Source organism: Lates calcarifer, linkage group LG1 (genome assembly GCF_001640805.2).
Source record: "Lates calcarifer isolate ASB-BC8 linkage group LG1, TLL_Latcal_v3, whole genome shotgun sequence".
Classification (NCBI taxonomy): domain Eukaryota; kingdom Metazoa; phylum Chordata; class Actinopteri; family Centropomidae; genus Lates; species Lates calcarifer.
The window spans coordinates 25,665,978-25,691,237 of record NC_066833.1 but is presented as its reverse complement, the minus strand read 5'-3'; the positions used below and the strand labels follow the sequence as shown (position 1 = coordinate 25,691,237).

At 37.2% G+C, this 25,260-nt stretch overlaps 1 protein-coding gene across 1 annotated transcript in view; it reads right to left on the bottom strand.

Annotated features, from left to right (window-relative positions):
* Window positions 1–93: 93 nt before the first annotated feature.
* Window positions 94–25,260, bottom strand: part of LOC108884619 (inactive dipeptidyl peptidase 10-like) — a 97,820-nt gene continuing 72,653 nt past the window's right edge. Inside the window, 22 exon segments of the mRNA XM_018678619.2 lie at window positions 94–4,635; window positions 5,784–5,857; window positions 6,776–6,848; window positions 9,143–9,201; window positions 9,571–9,670; window positions 9,781–9,835; window positions 10,963–11,114; window positions 11,116–11,158; window positions 11,435–11,504; window positions 13,389–13,487; window positions 13,967–14,014; window positions 14,474–14,595; window positions 15,671–15,718; window positions 15,838–15,929; window positions 16,415–16,522; window positions 17,269–17,307; window positions 17,401–17,524; window positions 17,604–17,701; window positions 20,181–20,335; window positions 20,939–21,059; window positions 22,804–22,885; window positions 23,205–23,257. Of these exon segments, the coding sequence (XP_018534135.1) occupies window positions 4,498–4,635; window positions 5,784–5,857; window positions 6,776–6,848; window positions 9,143–9,201; window positions 9,571–9,670; window positions 9,781–9,835; window positions 10,963–11,114; window positions 11,116–11,158; window positions 11,435–11,504; window positions 13,389–13,487; window positions 13,967–14,014; window positions 14,474–14,595; window positions 15,671–15,718; window positions 15,838–15,929; window positions 16,415–16,522; window positions 17,269–17,307; window positions 17,401–17,524; window positions 17,604–17,701; window positions 20,181–20,335; window positions 20,939–21,059; window positions 22,804–22,885; window positions 23,205–23,257 (1,953 nt within the window). The 3' untranslated portion in view covers window positions 94–4,497.

Here is a 25,260-nt window from a genome sequence, read left to right as displayed (position 1 = left end):
GGACAATTTTACAGTGTCAGTAAGGTGTTTGCATGTCTACAGGGAATGTGTCAAGTGTTGCCACATTTTGTACAGTACAATACAGCAGAGTGTGTACATAAATATATTTTTGAGATGTCAGATCTCATAGAAAGTTTAGTCTATGGGGATGGATTGATTTGACCTTGATGTCTTGTACATTTCTTTGTTTCTGTTTTCCTTTCAGCTGTTGATTTTCTTCTTAGGATGGATTTTGTAATGCTTCTTCTTGTTCTTTTTGCTGTTTTAGAAGGGAAAGGGCGGGGTTGCGGTTTTGGGAATATTGTGATTGTCCTCTAGTGATGATTATAAATAATAAAAACAAAAAAAAAATCTATGAAAAACAATGAGTTATACTGATGTATAACAGAACACATTTTAACAGAAAATCTAATTGGCCACAGATTGATTGTTGGGAGGATGAACAATCCAATCACCTGAACACTTCGATTTAATGTTGCATTTGTTTTTTCAACATAGAAGTCACATTAAAGGGACAAGGCAGTCTTTCATGGCCTTGGGGCTCCTACATTAATGATTTAGCAGGCAAGATCTGCTTGTTTAGAGCGATTGCTGCCTCAGTATTGTGTGTCTGTGTGCATTAATCAGTGCCTGCACTCTCTGGCCTGAATGGCCAAGCAGATGTTAACTCCGCTGAAGGACAGAAACTCTTTAATCTGCAGGATCTGAAGCATCAGAATTAGTTTTGGTCTTTTTCCCCAGCACAGATGACCCTCCTGTCCACAGTCTGATATATTTTCATTCCATGGCAGGTTTTTGTTGTGTCTTGTGGGAAGGAAATATCAAGAATTGAGACAGAACTCAACTCAGTAGTAGGTTTTGTTGTATTATTGTTCATCACTTACTATACACAATCCTGCACAACATGTAGTGAGATGCTTGGCTGTGTGCTCCACTTAGATGTATGCAAAAACAACAACTTATATACAAGTATATGAGATAGGAATAGAAGTAGAACAAAATAGGACACACTATAAACAAACTTGGGGCATAATACATGACATAATGGGGTGGCATATTCAATGCTGTCATAAGACTAAGGAAGGTGGCAAGTATGGGAATGTGCTATGGATGTTAAATAACCCAACAGACTACCATATGTCCCTCAGCATATGGTTTATTTACAGTTTGTTACGGCAGATTCACTGGAGGAAGCAAGCAAAACCTGTTTCAATGTTTATATGGTTACATTACTATTGTTTTAAGGAATGTGAACTTAACCTTTATTTATTTCTAAAAGGACAGTGCGCATTGATCATCATCACTCCTGCCTATGTCTGTGTTTGTCCTATTCATTGCACACCTACCTAAATTGGCAACTATTTTGAGAATTGTTTGTAGCATTTATGACTGCAATTCTCACTATTTTCAGAATTTTTACAAACCAAACAATCAGTCGATTAATGGAGAAAATAATCAGCTTATTAATCCATAATGAATTTAATCATTAGTTGCAGCTGCGTACAAAATAGTACCACTTTTTACTGCAACAGTAAAATCTTGGTTTTACATTGCATGCATGAGTCATAAAATTCTAATGACATCATACAATATGTAATAGAGTAACAGTCACAAGGGACATTTTACTGCATTGAGTACTTTTACTTGTAATACTTTAAGCACATTTTGTGATAATACTTTACATCCATCCATACTTTCATTCAACATTTTCAGTGCAGGACCTTTACTTGCAGCAGAATACTTTTATACTTCTTGTATTTAAGCAGAGGGTGTGAATATCACACGCAAACTAAGATGCTTTAGTCATATAACATGTTATAGTTACAGGCTTTTTTAAAATCATGATTATTTTTGTATGTTTATTATTATGATTCTGTTAATTTTTTAGGGTCAAACTTGATAGCTCTGCGTAGACACTTCTGTGAAATAATAATAGTTACACATTTTTTTTTCTATCTTCCTGATATTAAAATATCCCTCTGCTGCCAGCTGCAGAAACCTCATTCTTTGTAGATCTGCGTGCATCCAAGGATGATCAAAGAGGGACTCAGGACCAAAACAACCCATCTGCCATATTCTCTTCTTGCTATAGTGATAATGAAAGAGAGAAAGAAAACTAGTTTCGGGACATAATACTGGAATCAGATATTTGGCACTACTCTAATGAGGCCAAATATAGCGCTGTGGAATCAGTGTATGGAGGAGGCGGCGGCCACTGGAGCTTCATCACAACTGTAAGAGGCCCTGTAGCCAGGGTTACAAGCTTTACTGTATTTTTTTTTTTTTTTTTTTTGTTAAACCTTCAAACACAGAGTGATGTAAAAAGTACAATTTGGAGTTCTAGAGGGAGGGAGGTGCTTTAACTTTTTGCCTACTTCTTAAATCTTGTCACACTCAGGCTTACAGGGTTGATATAATTGTACCAAACCTGGATGTAAAGTCTCTTAGTTTTCATTGCAATTTAGATTTTTTCAAAACAGACACCCAGTACAATGCTTAGAGTAGATGTGCGACACAACTGCCTTAAATCATTATACTACTTGCTAGGCTAAACATGTCCTGATTCAGCTCTGTAGTTATGACAGTGATATTGGTCCTCACATTTCATTCTCTGACAAAGCGCAAATAGGCATATTTCAGTTGAGTGTCATTTGATCAACAAAATTTCAGCAGATTACAGCTTTGGTGCGAAAGCAACTTTACATCTGTCACTGGTGCTACTTCTAAGCCTTGTATGCCACTGGTGCAGCCACAGCTCTTTTGAGATTGGTATGTTCTATCAGATATGGTTCCAAGTGAATTCTTCATTTTATTGCTTTGTCCGCTAAGCACATCAGCAAACAATGGAACACACAGATGAGGGGAGATCCAATTTAACTATTTATTTCAGCTTATTAATGTTCCCTATTATTCAAATGTCATGCAGTTTGACAGAATAAAGCCAGTGCATAAGTGTGAGCAGCACAGGACCATGGTCAGAGAATGATCTTTGATTTGTTTGTTACTATACAAGAAGGAATAATGATGATATACAGCATTACAGGAGTCTGGGTATGAACCACTGCACAGCAGAGATGATTATTACTACAAATTAAGTTTCTCCATCTCCTTTCCCATTTGAAACACTTTTCACATTTTGGATAGTAAATGCTACATGTAACATGTTTGTGATGCAGCTGGCCATAAACACTCAAAAGAACAAATGTTATTGCAAAAAAAAAATAAATAAATAAATAAAAATGTGTGAAATGTGTTAGATAATGCAATTACCAATCAGTATTTCTTTAAAAGGAAAAGAATAGAAAAACCAGGACACAACAACAAAAAACAAGTTGCCTAATAAAGACCCACTTTAAAACCCCCATTCAGATGGGAATAACATTACAGGGGGGAGGTGGGGAATGAAATATTCACAGTGCACCTCAGTAATTAAACTCATCACTCTGGACCTACAGAATATGGTCTGTTAAAGACATGAACATTCGGCATTACAAAGTCAAAAGCCTCCCCAGGGGGATGTTGCAGGGAGAGATGTGAGATGAAAATCATACTCCTAAATCTTAATACACAGACACGAAACAAGTACTGATATTCATGGTGACTTACACTAGGATTCAGGATATCATTATGCTTCAAAACTTGCTCGAGAATCATCAGGTTTTTAAGGTTTCCGCAAAAAAAGAGTAGGCAATTGTGGCTGTGATTATTACAAGGCTGGGGGACAAATACTCACATACACGTGCTTCAGGTGGGATTAAAGTCATTGACCAATCCATTCTAAATATGGCTTACATTACAGTTAGGTTTACATCATGGTTTACACTATGGTTCCCCTGAATGTGATGAAAATCACCTTATAATTGTTTTTTAGTCTCATTATGGGGTTAGAAGAGGAATCATGAGATGCTGAATGACAATATTCAATCCTCATTATCTAATCACACCTTAGTGTAAGTCTGTGAACATTGTTGGCTCTAAGGTTAGAAAATAATGACAACTGTAATGAAGTAAAGGCACCTGCAAAATCTTTTTCGTGAGTTTTGTGATATGATCTCCCAACATTTTCTATTAAGTGAACTTGTTTTGTTTGCAGTACATAGAAATAGTCACAGTAGATTACAGTAGTCAGCAAAAATTATACTCTAAAATGGAAAAATACAAGTTTCTTTGATACCCTGACATTTGTACTCAGTACATGATACAAATATTACAAACAATATTATAATCTGAAGCATTAGATTACAGCAACAATACTACAGTCTTATCAATTACATAATTTAATCATCCTGACCCTGGAATTACCATGCTGACTAGTTATTCCAAGCAAATATAATTCTAGTGATCTCTCATATTGCAGGTCAGTAGGTTTTCATTGAATCTCTTGGAGTGCGTTCACAGATAGCAGCTCTTCAGGGAAACAAGGCATCTCTCTGTTGGCTCATCACAGCAGTTGCTATACTCCTCACATAAGCGTCTTGCTGCAGGAGGTTCGCTGGGCTAGTTGTCATCTTTAGACGCCTGCGGGACAATAACCTCGTCCTCTTTAAAGCAGTGCCTGAAGAATGTGAGCACTGAGTTTAGCATGTAGTGTTGGCTCTTGACAGAGGCGATGTTGTGTCCTTCATCTGGGAAAATCTAAACAGAAGAAATCCAAAACAAAGTGTTATTTTTTTAAAACCTTTTATTTTGACTAATTCAGAATGTGTTTTATTCTAAATGTCAAACACAAACAGCCGGCCTCGAGACTCACAAGTACAAAATAAAACTTAAAAGGATATGGCTGGCAGTGTTTCATGTTTTGCTAACATTCTGTTGTGTGTGTGTGGCACTGAGCCCCAGGTACAGAATACATCCACACATTTTTTTAAAGGCTCTGTAATGTCTTAAAACAGTAAGCCACTGTAGCTTTTTCCAGATGTTACTCAAATGGGAGGAAAAAGTGCATTTGTTGGAACTATTATTAGTCACAGATTTAGTGTGAGTATTTACAATGGCTGGACAGTGTATATAGGTTTGAGCCAAATAAGCTCCAGTGTGTGTGTGCTCATGGTAATGAACACCCATGTGTCAATGTGTCACCCAGTGCTGATGTGTTTTTAATAGCTCTTGGACAACGATTTGTGTATATCATAACTTTACGACTCTAACTTTGTGTAAGATCAGACTACAACAGTCAGTGGCTGATGCATCTTGTTAACAGCTTGAAGGTAATGTGATTGCGGTGGTATGCGTTCACTGTCAACAAATTGAACAATCAATGACGATGACAGACACACAGGTTGTGTGGCTACTGGACAAATCTATGTGAACTTAGAATATGCTGTTGTCTTTCAGCAGAAATTCCATAAATTCATTGTTGTTCACTCAGTATATAGTTGCCAGCTACTGGCAGAGACTGGTCCCCTGGCTATCAGCTAATCACTGTGGACTGCTGAGTCAGCTCTTTCATAGAACATGACATCATCTATTGCAAGAGGGTCAACCCTGTCCCTTCTTTTTGCTTAGGAGTTCTCTTTCAGTTAAAGTTGCTGTTGATGGTTTTGTGAAAAGGTCTTACGAAACTATGGAACCTTTAATCCCACTTTGGTGCGCTGATGTAGTTGAGTGCTCTGACTTGACAGCTGGGTGTGTTCACATGTACAGTAGAGCACACTTGTTACTGCACTAATTAGTGACACATTGTAAGATTAGTGTCTGTTTGAACTATAAATACAAACTCATGGTCTCCCCTTGTTAGGGAAGTGAGCTGAACTGTAACTAAGAGAAGGAATGGCAGCGGTTACCTGGAGAGTGTAGTTAACATTTGAAGCAGACAGCAGTTTGACCAACTCAGCAGAATGTTGGAAATGGACAGTGGCTGAAAAAGAAGAGATAATTAAAATGGATTCATCATGGCCTGATACAACAGCTACTCAGTCCATTACACTTCCACAGTTGGGAATCTAATGAAAATTAATTGTAGTACCAAAGCATGGCCAGAGAAAAAAAAACTCAGCAACAAGTTACTTCATCATATGTAATGGAAATATTGTTAAGGCCTCTGATAAAGTCATAGTCAAGACTGAGACTGACCACTTTTTGACCAATCAATGCACAGAAATCTGAAGACATTTATTGTGCATATGTTTTTGCATGTAAATATGCACATAGGTAGTATTACTAAAGAAACACTCTTTAATGTGCCTGTATTTATAGTATGTTTCTCAAATTTACTTTAAAAAATTAAGTGATAATCCAGTATTGGCTAAGACCAATAAAATGATCAGCATCACTAAAATGTCAAGTAATTACAAATCCTGTCCATTTTATACAACTGTAGCCCAAGAAGAATTAAACCTACTAATTTGACTCATTAAACTGTAATGAAAGTTCCATTAATGAGATTCCATTCGGTTATTCTTTCAGTATTTTGTATCAGTCTGCCTTCATTTTTGATGACAGATTCAATGATCTGGGGCATTGATGAGACAAAAATCTGTACAAATCTGTGGAGAGATGTTCTGCTCTTCTTCACAGATGTTGTTTGTTGCTCTACCTTTCTCTTTAAAAATACTCCAGACGTGTTCTATTGGATTCAAGTCAGGGGATTTATTTGACCAGGTCATAGTTTTCGCCTTTTTCTTCTTTAAAAAGTCTTGTGTGCTTTTTGCTGTGTGACAAGCATAAAATGTCACAAAATAACATTTCAGACCAGACTCAAGATCAAAAGAGCAAAACTGGAGTTCTTCATGGCTAGCCTGCCATTAAACCCTATTGGACTTGTACATATACTCACCATCTGCTGTGCCATGGATAATATGAAAGTTCAGTGGACTCAGAACTGTGATGTTACCGAGCAGAGTGGAAATCTATCAGAGACAGTAAACAGTATAATTACCCTCTATAGACAGAAACAGCAACAGTTTTAACATTGTCAGAAGAACATGCTACATACAACATACAACAAGCCATGACAGAAAATAATGTAAATTGCAATTGCACCTCAAAAGTTGGTAATCACTTAATTATAGGAACTGCCAAAGAGTTAGATTAGAGGAGGAAATTACAGGTTTAAACAGGATCGGGTCCAACAAGTAAATATTCATAAAGTACCTGCCATTAGTTGTAGTCAAAGATAGATTGTGAGTATGAGTTGGTAAGTAAGAAAAGAGGGGAGCACAGGATGGTATTTCCCTGAGCTTAAAATGAGCTTCTCTGATTTGTATAGCATTTTGTAACAAGTGCGGTACACACAGCACCAAGACGAGAGGAGAGGTGCAAACTGTGATTGTTAAAAATGAGGGAGTGCAAAGTGAATTGTTGGTATGTTGTCTGGAATTGTGTCTGAAAAGTGCCAGCCAAGAGCAGAAGGTGACATATTACTCACCCTGCATTTTGATGATTCATTCAATAAGTACAAACTAAATACTTGTACAGTGCAAATTCCCATTTCTATTTTCTTTTGATGGTGTTCCTTAAGATAGAAATGCAGGCATCTTTATAGGTTTATGTTATGGCCACCATTGTAAATTTAAACATAGGTTCTAAGAAATCATCTTTTTCCCCCAGTTTGGCATAGCAGAGGGCAAAATACCCATGAATCACAGTCACCATTGCCACGGAGAAGACCCTAATCACAAGGTCTTTGTAATGGGGTATACTACAGGATTCCAAAGTTGCCTTGTTGTCACAATAGACATTTTCACAGCAGACATTTTGACTTGTTATAATAGAAAAAGCATGGATGCATTTAATCAACATTGACTCAGTTCCATTTAACTGTCTCAGTAAAGCAAGAGCACAACTTTGGCCCTGAAGCTGGCGTGCCAAAATGGAATCCAGCCAGTGTTAACATTATGAATTATGCCTTTGTTTGCCCTGCTAAGCCAAGTCAAAATGTCTGCCGAGAAAAAGATGTGTTGGGGACTGACCCAAACACAGCACTATTTTTCAAATTTATATTAAACTGATCCAGAATCTGACAGTGAACTGGTTTAAACTGCTGAATATGTTCTCAGGTTTAAATAAGTGTAAGATTTATTTTATGTAAGAAATTCATGATTAGCACTACCAAACTGTTATTTTATTGTACAACAGCCAGCAACTTCATGTAGCAGTTATTATGTATTTGGATCACTATATTGCAAAATAAAACTAGCATTAGTAGGGGAGTGACATGATTGGAACCTCAGTCTCTCCACAAACATAAACTCAACCAGCCACTCTGCACGGTCCAGACAGTAATAACCTGTTACTGTCTCGAGGAGCTGTTTCTCCATACCATCTGTTTTTGACATGCCCCACTGTGATGGGCACAGTTTTTTCAGAGGTATGACACAAGACTGAAAGGCACAAATTTATCACTGCTTTCTCCAATTTAAGATTTAACTTCAGACAGCATTTTTGCACCTGCTGTGCCAGTGCCTCTCATACTGTATAAATGAATAGCAGTTGTATTGGAAACTCCCACACAGTTCAGACTTAAGACCTACTGCTTTGTGCTGAACGTTGCACTTGTGCAAATAAAATACCTCACTTACATGTTTAAAGGAAAATTACGGTATTTTTGAACCTGGGCCTGTTTTTGTCATACAGTAACACAAACAAACGAATTGATCGAGGCAGTGTTATTCCAGTAGCTACTGTGTTATATGCTTGTTAAAATTACAATATAATATTACGATATATAGCAATGTTTTTGGTTAAACAAAAAGGATATTAGTCTTTAATTAAAGGGTCAGTCTCTGTTGTCAGACACAAATATTATATTATGATTACAATCTGAGCCTGTCAATGGCAAAAACAAGCACTTTAATGGACATACTTAGATGTTGACAATTTCCCACTGGATTACATAGCACCAGTTGTTTGTGATGGGTACACAATTCCAAAGACTTTTTGTCCCTATCAATCATTTACATGATTGATTTCATATGTGAGTCTAGTTTGCACTCCATTTTCATAATACTATGTAAGGTCAGGAGCATAAACCAGTTGAGTTTTGAGTACTTTAATTCTAACAGAGAGAGGAATGATCATGTATTCTAGCGGTTTGCTCTACATGAACAGTTAATGCGGGTGTAATACATTGGCACGTTTGAAGATTTTTCACCCCATATGAGTCCAAAAAACCTTCAAAAACACCACTGACATCCAGTCATACTTGGTATTTGTGATCCTCTTTCACTGGAGAGCCATAGTATTTCTCACTGAAGGCCGACCCTTTATAAAGATTAAAAAGAAAACAGTTCATGGGGAGATGTTGTGAGTAATAATTTTTGGTTTAATTCACATACTATTCATTAAGAAAACAGTATTACTTCTTTACTTAGCATTGGACATTGTGACAAACAGAAAATGCCATGGATGATTAATGTTGTTCCACTCCGTTTATTAACCTTAATGGGTTTGTTTAACATAACATCTGTGTAATAATGAATATATGTCATCAATGATCAAAGACTTAATAATTGTTTGTTTTTGAATGTCCTTGTCATATTTGTGTTAAGCTGCTTAAGCTATTTCAGATGATTGAAATTTTGTAATTCTGTATCATATTCCATTTTTGTGTATGATTCTTTTCCATCTTACCATAGAGTCTCCAGTTTGTTATAGGAGCCACAGCGATGCCACAATTGAACATAGAGCTGTTGGAAAGGAGCAGGAGCGAGGACAGGAAGCCTCCATATGCCTGGAAAAAACAGAACATTACTGCTTTAACTGTATTGTGTGCTGCTTAAGCAACAGTTTAGATTTGATGTCTTTGTTTATTTATTAGATACAGAGGCTACTGTAAGTTACCTTTCCATAAACTCCAACTCTGTTGCCATCAATATAGGGTAGCCTGATCAGGTGCCTGAAAAGTTAAGAGTGAGTTACTCGAGCAGTTATTTTTACTCAGTACTTACGACTTACTGATAAAGAAATGTAAATCAGTCCTCTCACACAGCTAAGTGATTGTGATCAGACCACAGTGCATAAAAATACAGCCCTCTCATTCTCATTTGAATGGAGTCAGTCCTTTGTCACAGAGAGAATACCACCACCAGCACAGCCCCCTGTGCTGCTTTCAGTTTTAATCCCTAGGACAGTAAACAAGCTGACCCCAAAAATACTGAAGTAATAGTACATTACTTTGATTGATAAATGCAATGTAATTACTAAAATGTCAAATTGTAATTACTTACAGAAATCACATTACTAACCTGGGGGCTGCACACAGGTAAATGGTAAGTATTTACTAATTAGTAAGCAAATTCAGACTTAGCTGCTAGGGTAAATGTTAATCATGATTGAAAGTGATTAGAGAAATAATAATGGATAGCACCAGGAGAATACACTGCAAATACACTCCCAGCAAGACCATATATGGAGAACAATGTGATATAAGTCTAATGTATTAATTGAAAATAAATTATTCTACTTTTGTAAACACAAGAATTTGTTTGGTATTACAAATGAGTTAGACCAATATGTCACTCTGCTGATACATCAGGACAGTATTAGCCTTTTTAAGCTAACTTTGATATGACCATATCTACATACAAACAACCTGTAAAACGTCTTTTTAGCATGACAAAGTATAAAATAAACTAATAGATAAATGATAATCATGAAAAAGAGGGCGGTGGTTAATGATCTTGCATCACAGCAAGAAAGTTTGCACATTCTCCCTGTGCCTGCGTGGGTTCTCTGTCAGGGTACTCCAGCTTCCTCCCACAGCCCAAAGACATGCAGGTTAGGTTAACTGGCAACTCTAGATTGTTTGTCTCTATCTGTCAGCTATGTAGATAGACTGGTTACTTATTCAGGGTGTACCCCGCCTCTCACCCAATAGCAGCCGTGGACATTGGACAAGTGGTTTATATAATGGAAGGATGGATGAAAAAATGCAATACATAAATATCAGCACTGGTGTTTGATACCCTACATGATGCTGTAGTATCACACTTGGTCTAGTAGAATCTAAAAAAAAACACTTACTCCAGAGCTGTGATCTGATCCTGGACATCAACAGTTCCTAGTCTCTGGTGAACCTCGTGCAGGATCCTCTGCCCCTGGAAGGCGCTGCCCCGGCCGTCAACACGAGCCACAATTACTTTGTCTGAGCTGACCAGGACAGAGTCCCAGCTGAGGAGAGAAGCGGTCACTCACTGCCTGACCACCAGGGGCACTGTCGCTGTGAAAAGGCAGAAAATGCTAATTAATATAAATGCTCAAGATTTTTTTTTTTTTAAAGTCTAGATGTATTTATTACATTGACATAATACTAATTAAAACTTTTTAAAGCCTTTTGATCAATTACAAACATACAAATTAAGTAAGATTTTTAGACTATAAATCTGTATTAATTTGGCTAAATTCTATAAATTTCTAAATGAGACAATACAGTATGTATGGATAAAAAAAAGTGCTTCTACAAATAGAGAGTGCATTTGAAAATGAAATTACATACAGAACCAGTAAAAGTGGATACTCCTTTGTTTCATCCAAATCTACTGGGACAATCAACTCAAGGCGAAGTGCTGCAAAACAAGTCAACAAGAGAATTTCATGATTTTACACATCATGGAATTTGACCTCAAGACTAATCTTTTGTGCTACACATGATTATAATTCTCAGTCAATGAATAGTAAATTTCATGTACATAGCATCATAGAAAGCCAAAGACATCTAGAGTTAAAAATGCTTCACCCAAAAGGCCTTACTAAAAGTTTCTTTTAAACCTATGTGAGTGACTCACAGTGATAATGTGATGTGAGAGTTGCTGAAATGAGGAGACAGTCATAGGATCGTTGTTAGAGGTGTTAACTGGTGTGAACCAGCGGGGCAAAGATGTCAGGACAGCACTGGCGGTAGAGGATAAGTGAGGATATCACTTATCGACCCCATAAAGAATTTGAGAACTGAAGATGAAGCCTTTTAAATGAGTGTTAAAATGTCTTCAAGGCTACACTGCCAAGTTTGGTTGCCTTTGAGTACTACTGTACGTGTACAATGACCTCTGAAAGATATTAGAATTGACAGGCTCCATGAAAATCCCTCAACACCCCAAAATAAACTTGAAACAAACACAGTGGTTCATGTGGAAAATAAGCATGTGATTCAGTTTTTGTTGAGCTCTTGATGACGGGGTTCCCATGGGACTTGCTACTCAAAAGGCCATAAACATGTATCCCATTGTCTCTGATAGTGAACACAGATTAGAGAAAAGAAGCCATATGGTGAGCCATCCACTCTAATTTAAATAATATAGGATTGCATTTCTGATTCCAGAGCTGTTTCATAATCACTCCAAAAACCTCTGCACCTGTTCACTCAGTTGTGTTCATCCTGAATGTCTGACACTGTGACTTAAGTAATCAGGATACAGTTTGAAATTTAATGTCAAGTAAAGGAGAAACCAGTCACTGTGAATCTGGGTAGGGGATTAGTGAAACCTGATTTCCAGCTACATTTATCCTAAAGAAGAGTAACTTCACCATCAACATACATATAACAGGGTTTCTATCTTTTACTCCTTCTTGGCTCTTACATGTCCATTCATGGATTTGCGTGTATGGTGTTTGTTTAGATTCATGAACTGTTAACATCATTCGCAGGACAGGAGATTATCAATATATGCTGAAAACTGCAGCTTGCATGTTGACAATTTTGACCAAAACAGGCCGTGGTTACTGTGAAACAAAAGGTATGTAATGGGTTGTGTTGGTGGAGGTGAAGCACTTCACGTGGAGTTCATAAGCACCTGACTTTAAAACACTATAGAGAAATTTAATTTCAACCAGCTTTGTATCATTACAGTGTTTGTAGTGTATGTAAATGAAAATCTTTACTTTCCCTCTGTGTTGCCTGCACCTAGAGCTCCCCTGTCATTTGCCACCCTGCAGACCATTACCAGCTTCAAGGATGTTGTTCGAATTAAAACTGTGCGTCTATATTATTTATTTATTTATTTATTTATTTTGGTAGTTTGAACAACAGTATTTGAGCTGGCAAAAGCTGACAAATGAGCTGGGAGCTCTGGGTGCAGGCAACATGGAGAGAAAGTGAGCACTGAGCATATTGCAGAGAATGTATTGTTACAAAGTTAGTTAAAAATTGCCAAAGCCACTCTTTAGCAACTCTGGACAGACACAGTGGCACCCTGGTTTTTGGCATGCATATAAATGTGCTGTATTTTAAAGGTTACACAGTTGCATTCTAACCTTAATTTGGTTCCTACACCATCCTGATTACTACTCACTGTCATATGGACATTTGTTTCTAAGCTTCTATACAAAGGGTGGTTTTTGTAAATACAGCAATAGTTGAGGGAATAATATGACAGGTTAGAGAACAACAAAGCATCATCACAAAGTATATTAAAACATTCTGAACATAGTTAGAGATGATTTCAGTGTCATACCAAAGTTGTTGATTTGTACAGTTCTTCTTTCCCACTTGGGTATCGTCCTGTTCAGCAGTACATGTTTTAACATTGTGTTCCTCTCAAGAGTCCTGTGCTCTGGTAAATGACATAGCAAGAAAAGTATCTTTTAATTAAGAGAAATTTCAAACTTGGATTTATATCACCCTGCAGTGGCATCAAGAAACTGTTATATATCATATTTGCCAAATCAAAGTCAAACATGACGTGATATGATAAGAGAGGATTAATCACTATAATTGTTTATCCACTGCAGAGTCCCCTGATGCTTGCTCTGAGTGCCTCTGTCATGCACTCAACAACATTTCAAGCACTTAACATCCTAATCTTAATTACATCCTCACCTTTTTTTTAAAAAAATTTCTGTTAATGAATGGTGTCTTAATGACTTCATTTTAACGACTTAATCTCCAAACGGTAGTTGATCGATTAATGAACTTCTAAGACGCTGAGGGAAGACTCACACTCAAACATAACGAATAAACATACCTGATGCAACCGAGTGAAAGAGTCTAAGTAGCAAATTTTTTCAAGTTTGCCACTGCCAGGGTACTTACTGTTCATATCATTTAGTTTGTGAAGAGTAGACTGGGGTATTCCAGGACCTGGGGGGAAAAATAGTTTGGGTCACACAGTGCAACTTTATGGCGTATTTTATTATTTTATTCTCTGGCCTAAAATGTTTTAATATTTTGTCTGATTTTAGCTTTACTGGATGCTTTTGTACATAGGCCTGCAAAAAGCTCATTGCAGTAGCCTAGCCTTTTAGAGATGAAGGCAAGGATTATTTTTCTATTGCTTGTGTGTTGTTTGTATTCTCTAATGTGGTAAGTTTCTGTTTGTCTTGAGACCTCTTGCATGCATTTATAAATACATCTGATGCTTGGACACAGCTCGACAAAGGTGGAGGATCAAGACTGAGACCTCACAAACTGAACATTATTAAGCTACAAGGATCATCACATGATGAAATGATATTTTGGACTCCAGGGTGAGAAAGCAACTGAGCACATGCAGAATACATCATTTTAGGGGAACCTGCTGCGTTGGTCACAAGGCCTTACCTCTACAGTTGAGAACAACATGTTGGTAGCTGGGGCTCAGGACAGCGTCATAATAGGTGCACTTTGATTTGAAGAGGGAGCAAGTGAGACATTCTTTATTGAATGGATCTACAGTGGAGACCCTGTTTGAGAAGAGCAACACAGTCAGTCACATGTCAGCAGGCAACAGAAGTCGTTTTCAGAGATATAGTAAAAATAAAATGTGCCAAAGTAAAAGAAGTCATTGTCATCAATATTTACTTATTATAATTTTATAATTTAAATAACTATAATTTTAACACTATAGTTCAGATTATAGTATAGTATAGTATATTGAGTTACTTGTAAGACATACTGATATGCCATTACATGTTGCTAATTTGGTCCAGGATACATAATAAAAACATTTTGTTCTCCATTATAGATACATAAGAATGAACACTGAAAATAGAAGGTTTTATAATAATAATTTGGAAGTTAAGAGTAGGAGGAATAGTAAAGAGTTTAAAAAACATGCTTATTTGTTTTAAGTATGGTAAATATGATTCATGAGATTATTATTTTAGCTTAGCACAAATACTGGACACAGGGGGAAACAGCAGGCCTCTTTGAAGGCACAGTATCAAAATCTGCTCACCAGAACCTCTAAAGCTCACATCTTAAAGGGGAACTCCATTGATTTTAACATCAAAAGTCCACAGTTTACAGGTCTTAGAGATACTACTGCTACTTGTGTCCCCAGAGGGAGTTGCAGGAAGGCTGATAAAATGCCTCAAGTGATGTCACTTTGAAAATGTAGAATATCTTGTGGTGTGGACAAAGGAGTGAGCTTAACAGTCATCATGAGTCTGACAATGTTATAGTTGTTATGTCACATTATTTTAATCCACACACAAAACTAAAAGTAAAAATAATGTGGGTTTAAGGGGGGTTATGTGCTGCATTAATTCTTGGCCAGGTACAGTGACCTTTTAGAGTCTTATCACCATGAAGGGACGAGGAACCAGCAGAGATGTTTGGTAATTATGGCTCCAGGCCAAGAACCACAACTTTTTTGTATGAATTAAATAAATGAGCTGTAAGATTTTTTTTTAGTGGATAGAGCCAACTCAGCTGTTTGCCCTTGTTTCCAGTCTTTATGCTAAGCGAAGCTAAGCTAACTAACAAGTCTTGGCATGACAGTAAATAAATCTATGGTCTATGATAAATCTAAGTTACCTGTACAATTGCCGCTGTGTTGAGCCTTCCTCTGTACTTAGGAAATAACTGAAAATTATAAGGTTAACATGTTATTCCATAGTCCTTATTGCTTTATATATATATATATATATATATATATATATATATATTTATCATATTGTATGGTGTCAGTAATTCATCCTTACACTGAGTTGGCGCTCTCATCATAGGCCAGAATTTGAGTTACTTCCCAGCTTCCTGAGGTCAGGTGGCGGAGGTTGACCTCTTGACCCTCAGACTGAGCAGCAAAAGAATGAATACAACACAGCAGAGCAGAGAAGTTATGTTAACATGACCTCACATGCCCTCCATGGTCTTAACAGGGTGCACTAGTGTTGACTTTTTTCTTTCTTTCTTTCTTTTTTTTTTTTTTTTACCTAGCCCTGACTTTGAATCTAAAACTTTTGTTCCACTTATTATCTCTAAAGAAACTGAATTAATCTGGCACATAACCCAGTTCATCTATGGTACAACACTCTCCTCAATTTATTCAAGTGAATTTATTCTTAAATCTCCTGTGTTTCAGGAAATAGAGTTAAGATATGATTTAAAATTATGAGACTTCCAAATGGAATCATATGAGCAGTATGAATAATTGGAAGTCCCTCACTGTAGGCAGGACAGATAAGGTAACAGAAAGAAAGTACACAAGAACTTTCACTTAAACAGTGAAAGCAACCAACTGAATGTATTCATTTTATCAGAAGTTTTCAATAGTTTTACTTGGTTGGAGATCATGGTGATATGGTTGAAAGTCCCACGGCTGCCATGTTTTAAGGGCATAGAGATGAAGAATGTTGTGCAATCTTTGGAAAATACTGGCTCCTCATTCTGGGAAATGAGACAAACAACAAACATATTGCACATGTTTAGACATTTTCACACTTCCATAAATTCTTTTGTAAGGTTTGGGCACTGATGATAGTGGGAGGTTATTGGAGGCATTTCTCATGGCTAATACCTTCCAGTTAAGTTCGAAAGGGCACCAGAATGTTCTCTAGCATAGCTGGTCAACCAAAATTGCGTAATTCATAATTATTTTCGCTGTAGTGTAAACAAGCCTTTACAAATAAAATGTATGATATTTTAGCAAGAAGCCTCCATTTTGTTGTTTACTGTCAAAGCAAACTCAAAACATTATGTTTTTGCTAAGACTAAGGCAAACACTATTCATTTTCACTGAGTATATTGTATTAAGTCACACTAAACATTTAAATTGGCCAGAAACTGCAACTTTTATGCTTTTGTCCTCACCCCAGACCTGTTAACCGGCCATGATGCTCATACTGAATGAAAGCATGTAATTTCAAGTCACTTATCTCCATTGACAATTCTGATAAAGTTTACTCAAACAAAATAGCTGCATTATGAACAATTTTGGCAAAAAGAGAGAAAGGCTGTATATCACGGGAGTCTGCTGTACACTTTTACAATAATTTCCAATAATTTTCACTATAGTACAGTATACATATAATGGATCCTTTTTATAGAAAATGACCAGTATTACCTAAAAATCAAACTGATCTTTCAAAAAAAAAAAAAAAAAAAAATGAAGCCACCTGGAGTGAAACACTCACCTGACGATCAAGCCACTTGTCTGATGTCATCACATGTTTCTGAATTGGAGAGATCAAGTCAGTCCACAAAACATCTATATATTCATTGGAGATTTTTGAGGATTAAAGTATTATCAGCAAAAAGTCTCCTACCTTTGTGCAGTCACCTGTCGTGACATCACACAGTGAGAGAATTGACACGTTTTGAGCTCGGCTCAGCCAACGCACACTGAGCCTCTCCCGCGTCACCCATTTCACCATGGTGATATAGTACTCACTAGTAAAAACAGAGATGGAAAACAGTGAGCAAATATCAATAAGATATTATTATTATTGGAATTTTGTTCACAGTGTACCTCTTCTCAAAACTGTCAGGGGGTCTCAGTTCAGTTGTTAGGGAGCTGCCGTCTAGAATGACGACAAAGAGTCTGACAGTTGGATTGATTTGACCCATCTGTAGAAAAAAACAACACAAATGTATAATTACATTCTCAGGCCTAATCGAATCTGCTGTAATATCCAAGATGCATTGCATGCCCTGTAGAAATAACAATGAGCACTGAGCAACACGCTGCACTTGTTTTCTATTTTTATATGCTGTCATACTGAACAATCCCAGTAGGACTTTAACAAAGAATATAATGAGAATTTGAAACAAGTAAAGAACAAGCTGTGTTGCTGTGTACTGTGCAGGCCCTGGGGCAAGTCAGCCGTTTTCCTCCGCTTAAGCCTCCCTCAAAAATAGAGCTCATTAGTCTGCATGACAAGGGAAATCTTAGACAGACAGAGTAACCTATCAGAAAGATGACAGTTCCTATCCTGCACTTGTGCTTACTTATTTTTATTGGTTATTATTCATGTCTTCTCCAATCCTTCACTTTCTGCTCCTTTGGAGGTATAATAGCTTCTTGGAATAACTGCTCTGTTCTGCTGATGACATTTGCCTCACATTACATTACAGGTAAGTAATCTGATGGCTTAATCACATTTGAAACTTGCTAATGTAAAATGGGGAATAAGTCAGTAATCATTCTTTCCTTGCTTTCTAATACAGTATCACTACTACGTCTGTATAGTACATATCCAGTATAGTACAATGTATGGTGTACAAATGTATATCACTTGTTCAGTCAGTTATATTTCTATAGCCCAACATCACAAATCACAAATTTCCCTCCCTATCATATTAGTATTATAGCTATTGTGGCAGAAGGAGATGAGTTAAACAGCTCTTGTTACGTGCACATGCAGTTCAACTTTTTGAGTGATTACGCAGAAAGTTTGTCAGCACTGTCTGAGAAAATAGTCCACAGCGGCGATGACATCATCATCACCGGTCAAAATGACGATCTCTGGGCTCTTTCTTCATCTTGGGAAAGAGGCAGCAGTCAGAGGGGCCAAATCAGGTTAATAAGGGGGGTGTCGGATGAGTTCAGCTCATCAGTGCCAACTTGAATGTTTCACTCACATAAAACAAAAATAAAGCAAATTTTATTAACTGCAAACCTTCTTCATAATCACTAATGGAGGTGAACTGCTTGACTATATGTTCATTTCATGTTATTAGAATTATGAATTACAAATTATGTTATTGGGCTACACATATAATCACTGGTAACCATTGTACAGATGACACATGACTTCTGATTAGCCACAACACAGAAATGAAAATAAAATAAATAAATTCTAGATTTCTAGACACAGTAGATGCTATCGACTGCACTGTCACTTCATTGCCAGTCTACTGATTTCAAAACGAGACAAAACAAAATACTTGCAGCAATAAAAGAATAATGCTTGAAACCTTTTATCAAGTATCTTAATCACTTTCCAACCAGTAGTTTAATTAAATTGAAAATGCTGTTACATAAACAGCACTACACTTTATATTTCACTTTACTTGTACTACTTGAATAAAACAACACAACATGTTTCTCTGGCTCCAGATGTGAGGGGTCGTGTGTTGTGCCACTCTGCACCATACAGACAACAACATTTCCATTGTTTTGAGCTGTTGCAGATCAGGTCTTTAGACCGAGACCTACTGCTTTGAACTTGTTTTTTCACTTGTGCAATTAAAATAGGGCCTTTAGTCTAGTGGCGCTGGCCTAAAAATGTGCAATAACTGGGTATTTTCTCAAGCACAGGCACATGGTACCCATAAAGCAGCACTCTCTAGGGTTTGCTTTTTACTATGTATGTCACTCAAAGAGGAGATACCTACACAAATGTATCCCCAAGTGACTGAAGCAGCATATGACTGTCGAAGTGCTATACAGCATCAGTGTTCTCATAGACAAAAGGAAGAAGGCAATTAAATCTCTCCTTTATTATGTCTAACAGTATTACTACACTGACCCCACTCAGAGATATAAGCAACAGAATGATGTGTGTGTGTGTTTTTTTACAAACTGTGTGGGTAAGGCTATGATCAAACACAGTGCCTCATTAATTAGAATTCTTCCCATGAAACCCCATCCCCCCCAATCTGTGGGTCTGAAACAACAAATGAGATTGCCCTCTACCTTATGACCCCATTCCACCACTTTTCCACAACCCATCTCCCATCAAAGGGTCATTTGATACGCTATGCTTCCACATCAAGGGATGGGAGGAGTGTTAACATGCCTTACTAAAGCATATTGCATTCCTTTCCCTTCCAAGAGCCACAGATCCCTACAACCCTTCCCTGTTCAAAGGGAGCAAGTCTGCGTTAACATGAATTAAACAAGAAAAGGATTCACTAACCTTCATGGATAAGCTAAAGCAGAGAGAGCAGTTGTATTATTCATAGCACTGATTTGATACAATGAAGCCACAATAAAGGAAGCTACATAGGTTGTAGTACTGTCAGATTGTAAGGGCTGTTGTATAGTATCAAGTAAGCTAAAGTATGTTGAGAGCAGTTAGCTTGGGCTAACTACTTTGAGTACCTTTGGGTAAGGGTATTCCTTCCCTCTGGGGTAAAGAGAGCCTGTGAAGCGAGGCAGGAGCATGTTAGGGACCAGGGAATCATTGATGGTGAGGTAGGCCAGTCTGGAACCATCAGGTGACCACCAGTGGGTCACTTGAGTATGTAACACCTCTTCTGGAAAACCAGGAAAAGACAAATCAGACAATCTGAGCCATGGAGAGTAGAATTTGGGCCTGTTTCATTGTTAATCCAAGACAACAGTTACAAAGGAGATGATTGTGCAGGTCCATTATTGTGACCAACACATTAAAACATATTAGAGAAAGGGCTACAGTTTACTGATTGAAAAGCAAGTGTCTGTACACCTGCACCACTTCATTTCACAGAAAAGAAATCAGAATTATTATTCCCTTATTATCTACAGACTTTAGCTGATGAGCTGACACCTGCTTATTTTAAGTTAAGGAGATCAAAAAGTTTCATTGCTGCTGATCTTGGATCTTTCCCTATTCTGTCTGATACAGACTGTTTGACGTCCACTCATAGCCCTTTTCTCTAATGTGTTTCAACATGTTGGTGAAAATAATATCCCCTGTCTTAATTGTGATGTTTGTACATGTTTAATTTTTATATCAGAAGTGATTTTGCACGCTTTCTGTAGATGCTACAGTACAACACTGGATACTGTAGGCAGTGTTTAAGTACCTCTTCCTACCAACTTGTTCAACTGGTTTTCTAGTGTTTCTAGGTTTTGTGACCCAGTGGCCTCTGTCTTACCCTCATACAGCCAGTCTGCAATGCCATTGAAGATGATCCCCTCCTGTCCAGAAGATGTGAGCCTCCAGGAGCTACTCTGAACATCTGTTTGGTAGTAGATGTTGTTTTCAAATATGTATATCTGTGGGATAGAGAGACAATATCGCTTTTAATTTAATAACTAAACCAAAAACAAAACAAAATAAAAACTGTGACAAGAAATGAATTATAGTCTATTTTACTACTTTATTTAGACACATAACAGTACGGTACAAAATACTCCTGCACACATTTCTGCACAAAGAAAAAATGCTTTGCAGAGAGACCATGCAAGAGAAACAGAAAGATGATTTTAGCTTTTTTTTCATGTTTTTTTTACTTGGTTTGATTCATTTAATCACAAATATATTACATTTTTCCCCCCAAGAATTGGACAGGACAGGGAGAACCTGGTGATGTGATCACACAGAGAAAACATGTTCACTGATAAAAACATATTCAGCGAGTGGCTCATCTCTAGTGATCACACGGACAAATATGCAGGGAGAGCTTGTGAGTAATGAACACTACTTTGTCATTAGCACCATGACACACTGCTGCAGGGCTTCTGGGCGAACAGACTCCTCTGAGGAAGGTATAAATACTGAGGAAACCAGATAAATATGCTATCAAATGGTTAATTACTTTCCTAGTCTGCACCGGAGAAAATAATGGACTGATTATTCAACGCGTAACACTCCGTGTTGGAGGCATTACTCACACAGAGAGCTTTGGTCACCCAGCAAGATGTCTTCCAGCAACAGCTTGATTAGTGTTAACTGTTGCTGGTTTCTCTTCAAAATAACTGTTTAGTTTAGCAGGAGTCTGTCTTTCCTTTTAGGTTGGAAACAATCTTTGCTCATCCTTTACATCAGAGCAGGGAGGATTTTAATAATAACATTAATTTTACACAAAACATCAAATAAGACATGAAATTAAAAACTGATTCTCACCTTCCTGCTTGCAGCAAGGCTACTTCATTTCAGATTATGAGAATTTAAATTAAATCCAAACTGCAGGTGTTTCTGGCTGCAACTACATTTATTGTCATTGTGGATTAATCTGCTAATTACTTTCGTGATTAACCAATGAATTGTTTGGTTTATAAAAATGTATTATTTTGTAAAAACCAGCAGTCTGAAACCCAAAGATATTAAAATCACCATCTCACAAAACAGAAAAATGCAGCTAATCATCATAGCATGTAATTTCTTAGTGACACACAGCCAGGCCATTCACACATTATACATCAGAGCCTACTGTAGCTTGGTAAAACTGTATATGCAAATGGAAATGGCCACTACTGAGGAAATGTTAAGCAGTCAACACTGAAATGAGCTAAAGAGATGGTCAAATTCTGACTAAAATGCTCAGGTATTCCAGATAAAAAATAAACTGTACCCACTGATGTCTAATATTACTATCATTGGGAAGGTTGTGCAATGATATAGTGACTTCCTGACATTTGATGGCATGACCACTTGGTGCTGTGTTAAGGCTTGGATGGTGAGTTTGGGTGGGATTCGCTGGGGACATAGCTGACAGTGGTGATGGTATAGTTGTTACATCACAACCTAGAGAACCTAGACTTGGTTTATAATAAAAAAAGTGGAAATCTAATTTTCTAAATTATTTGACCTTTAAGTTGTATTGAGGTTATTATGTTGTTCTTTGATATCTTGAATAGTTAAGTGAAAATGCTTAAATAAAATCTTATTCATAAAAATAATCTTTCATTTCAGGATTAAATTATCTATTACTGATATCGAGTGATTAATGAAGGATTCATCCCAACCCTTTGTTGTTTTAGACTGAGTCACCTTTATTTGACCCTGTAAACTACTCACCATCTGTTGACCATGAACACCCCATGAGGCAAACTGAAGGACTGAGTCTGACACCTCTGGAGGATTCAGCTCCCGCACCTCTCTGATGCAAGGACAATGAAAAAGTACATATTACACATGAACCATTACACACCATCAGTTTTTAAAACGTAGTCCGGATACAATCACTGGCTTTAACTTTGACCATTATGTCAACTCCATTTATTATTATCCAGTCTTCTTAAACCCTAAGCTGAATTCCACAGTTGAGAGTTTAATTTGTGTGTGATGCCACTGAGTATTAATTTGTCTCAGCTGTGACAATGCAAGTTGATATTGGTAGTAGGCCATTAATTGAAAAATAAGTAATTTTGTTGCACAGAATCTATATTGTTTAGACATAGAGTTTTTTGGTTTCTCACCTTGTATACAGGTTGTAGATCAGGTACGATGCTAAGAAAGAGTGCTGGTAGACCTAAAAGCCAATCAAAAGAAAAACAAGTTCAAAGTTGTGATGAACAGACCTTTTTGTTTTATAATTTCCTAGGCACACCAGCTCAACCAACCTAGTTTAACTTTAACTTCAGTTAGTTATTTCCTGCTTTTCCCAGTTCTTTTTCTGTGTCTTTCTGATACTTGTCCAGATTGAGGTTCTCTGTATTCAATTGGACAGTGATATCAATAGCACAGCATGATTTTCCATTTTAGAGGAAGTGAGAGTGAAGTGGGAACAGTGCTTTTCTGTGCTTTATGTTTCAAATTACATAAAAGCTAGCAACAAAAGTCTTACTTTTCACACAGTGCAGCTAACAAATCTGACAACTCAATCAGAAAATAATATCCTAATAATTAATAATAAAATAGTGCATTGTGAACTAATTTTTAAAAAGATTGGTTTAGCTTTTTTTTCCAATATTTGTTCAGTTTTCACTCCCTGTAATGACAAGCTTATACTACAGTCACTTGTCTCCGCTGTTAATATGTATATTACATACATACATGCCATATACAGCATATAGCAGCATCATTTACCATGGCTTTAGAAATTATTCAGTCCCCTTCACTTTTTGCCACTTTATTGTGATAATATTGACATTTCTGCACATCATTGTTTGTAGAATTTTTTTCCCACCATCATTTTTCACCATAGGGATGGTATTAGCCATCTCTGTGGAATGAGCAGGACTTAGTGTTCGCCAAATAATATATAAAGTTAAAGGGCTCAATTTCATTTTCATTCAGTCTTTTTCCTCATGCTCTCAAAGTATAATCGATGCCATTTGGCAAACTCATAGCAGGCAGTCATATGCTTTTGCTCAAAGTGGCCATTCTAGTAAAAAAGAAAAAAAAGAGAGTGCTGCTGAGATGTTTGTCCTTCCAGCAGGTTCTCCATCTATTCTGAAGACTTCTGAAACTCTGTTAGAGTGACCATTTCCTGACCAAAACACCTCTTGCCCAGTCAGTCAGTGTGGTAAGACAGCCAACTCTGGGAAGCTACTTTTAAACTTTGTCCATTTCACAATTACTAAGGCCACTTAGCTCCTGGGAACACTCAAAGCTTTAGAAATGGCTTTATATCCTTGCCCTGATCTAGGCCTCACCACAATTTTATCAAAGAGGCTTACAGAGAGTTCTTTGGGTTTCATGGCTTAGTCTTTGTGAATTGGTGTGAATTGTGGGACCCTATGCTCACACGTCTCAATGATAAGCAAACAGAATGTACATGATGGACAATTTGTGGCACAGCAAATGGTCTGGATAGACAACCACACTTTGTCATTATGGGTTGATGGAGGAAAATGCCAGTTTTATCCATTTAAAATTAAATCTACAACACAATAAAGTGTGCAGAAAATGAAAGGGTCTGAAATTTGTTTTTAAAAGTGACTGCAACAAGAAGAACCATGTTGATACTGTATTTATGTAATGTTGTTGTGTCATACTTAACTAACTACACAAACCATTACACCTCCACAGTGTGGAACAGTTCACCCATAACACCTCCACAGCATGGGGGCTGTGGGTGTACTATTCTTTTTGAGTTAATATTTTGACATTTTACAAAACACATAGACCAACACATTCTAACCCACCATGACCATTATAACTGTAAAATGACCCGCTTGTCCCAGTTGCTGTGCAGTCGAAGTGATCTAATTGGCACTGCTGTGTAAACAGAAAGTTTCTCATATCCTGTCATGTTGGATTATACAACTATAGCTATAAAACTATAAAACTGTATTTACTAAAATGTAAATGAAGCTTAGCGAAGGTTCCGTCAGGAAGACTGTCTATCTGCACTCCTCCTGAATCACAACTGTTTCCTGCTATCTCTAAGCTCCACCTACTAACTTGTTTTCATCCAGTTACAACCTGACACACCCATCTAGAGCCAATCACCATCTACCCCCCTTACAGGAAGCCGTCCCAACCTCAGGTCTCATTCTCTCCTCCATGTCTCTTTCTCTCTGTGTCTTT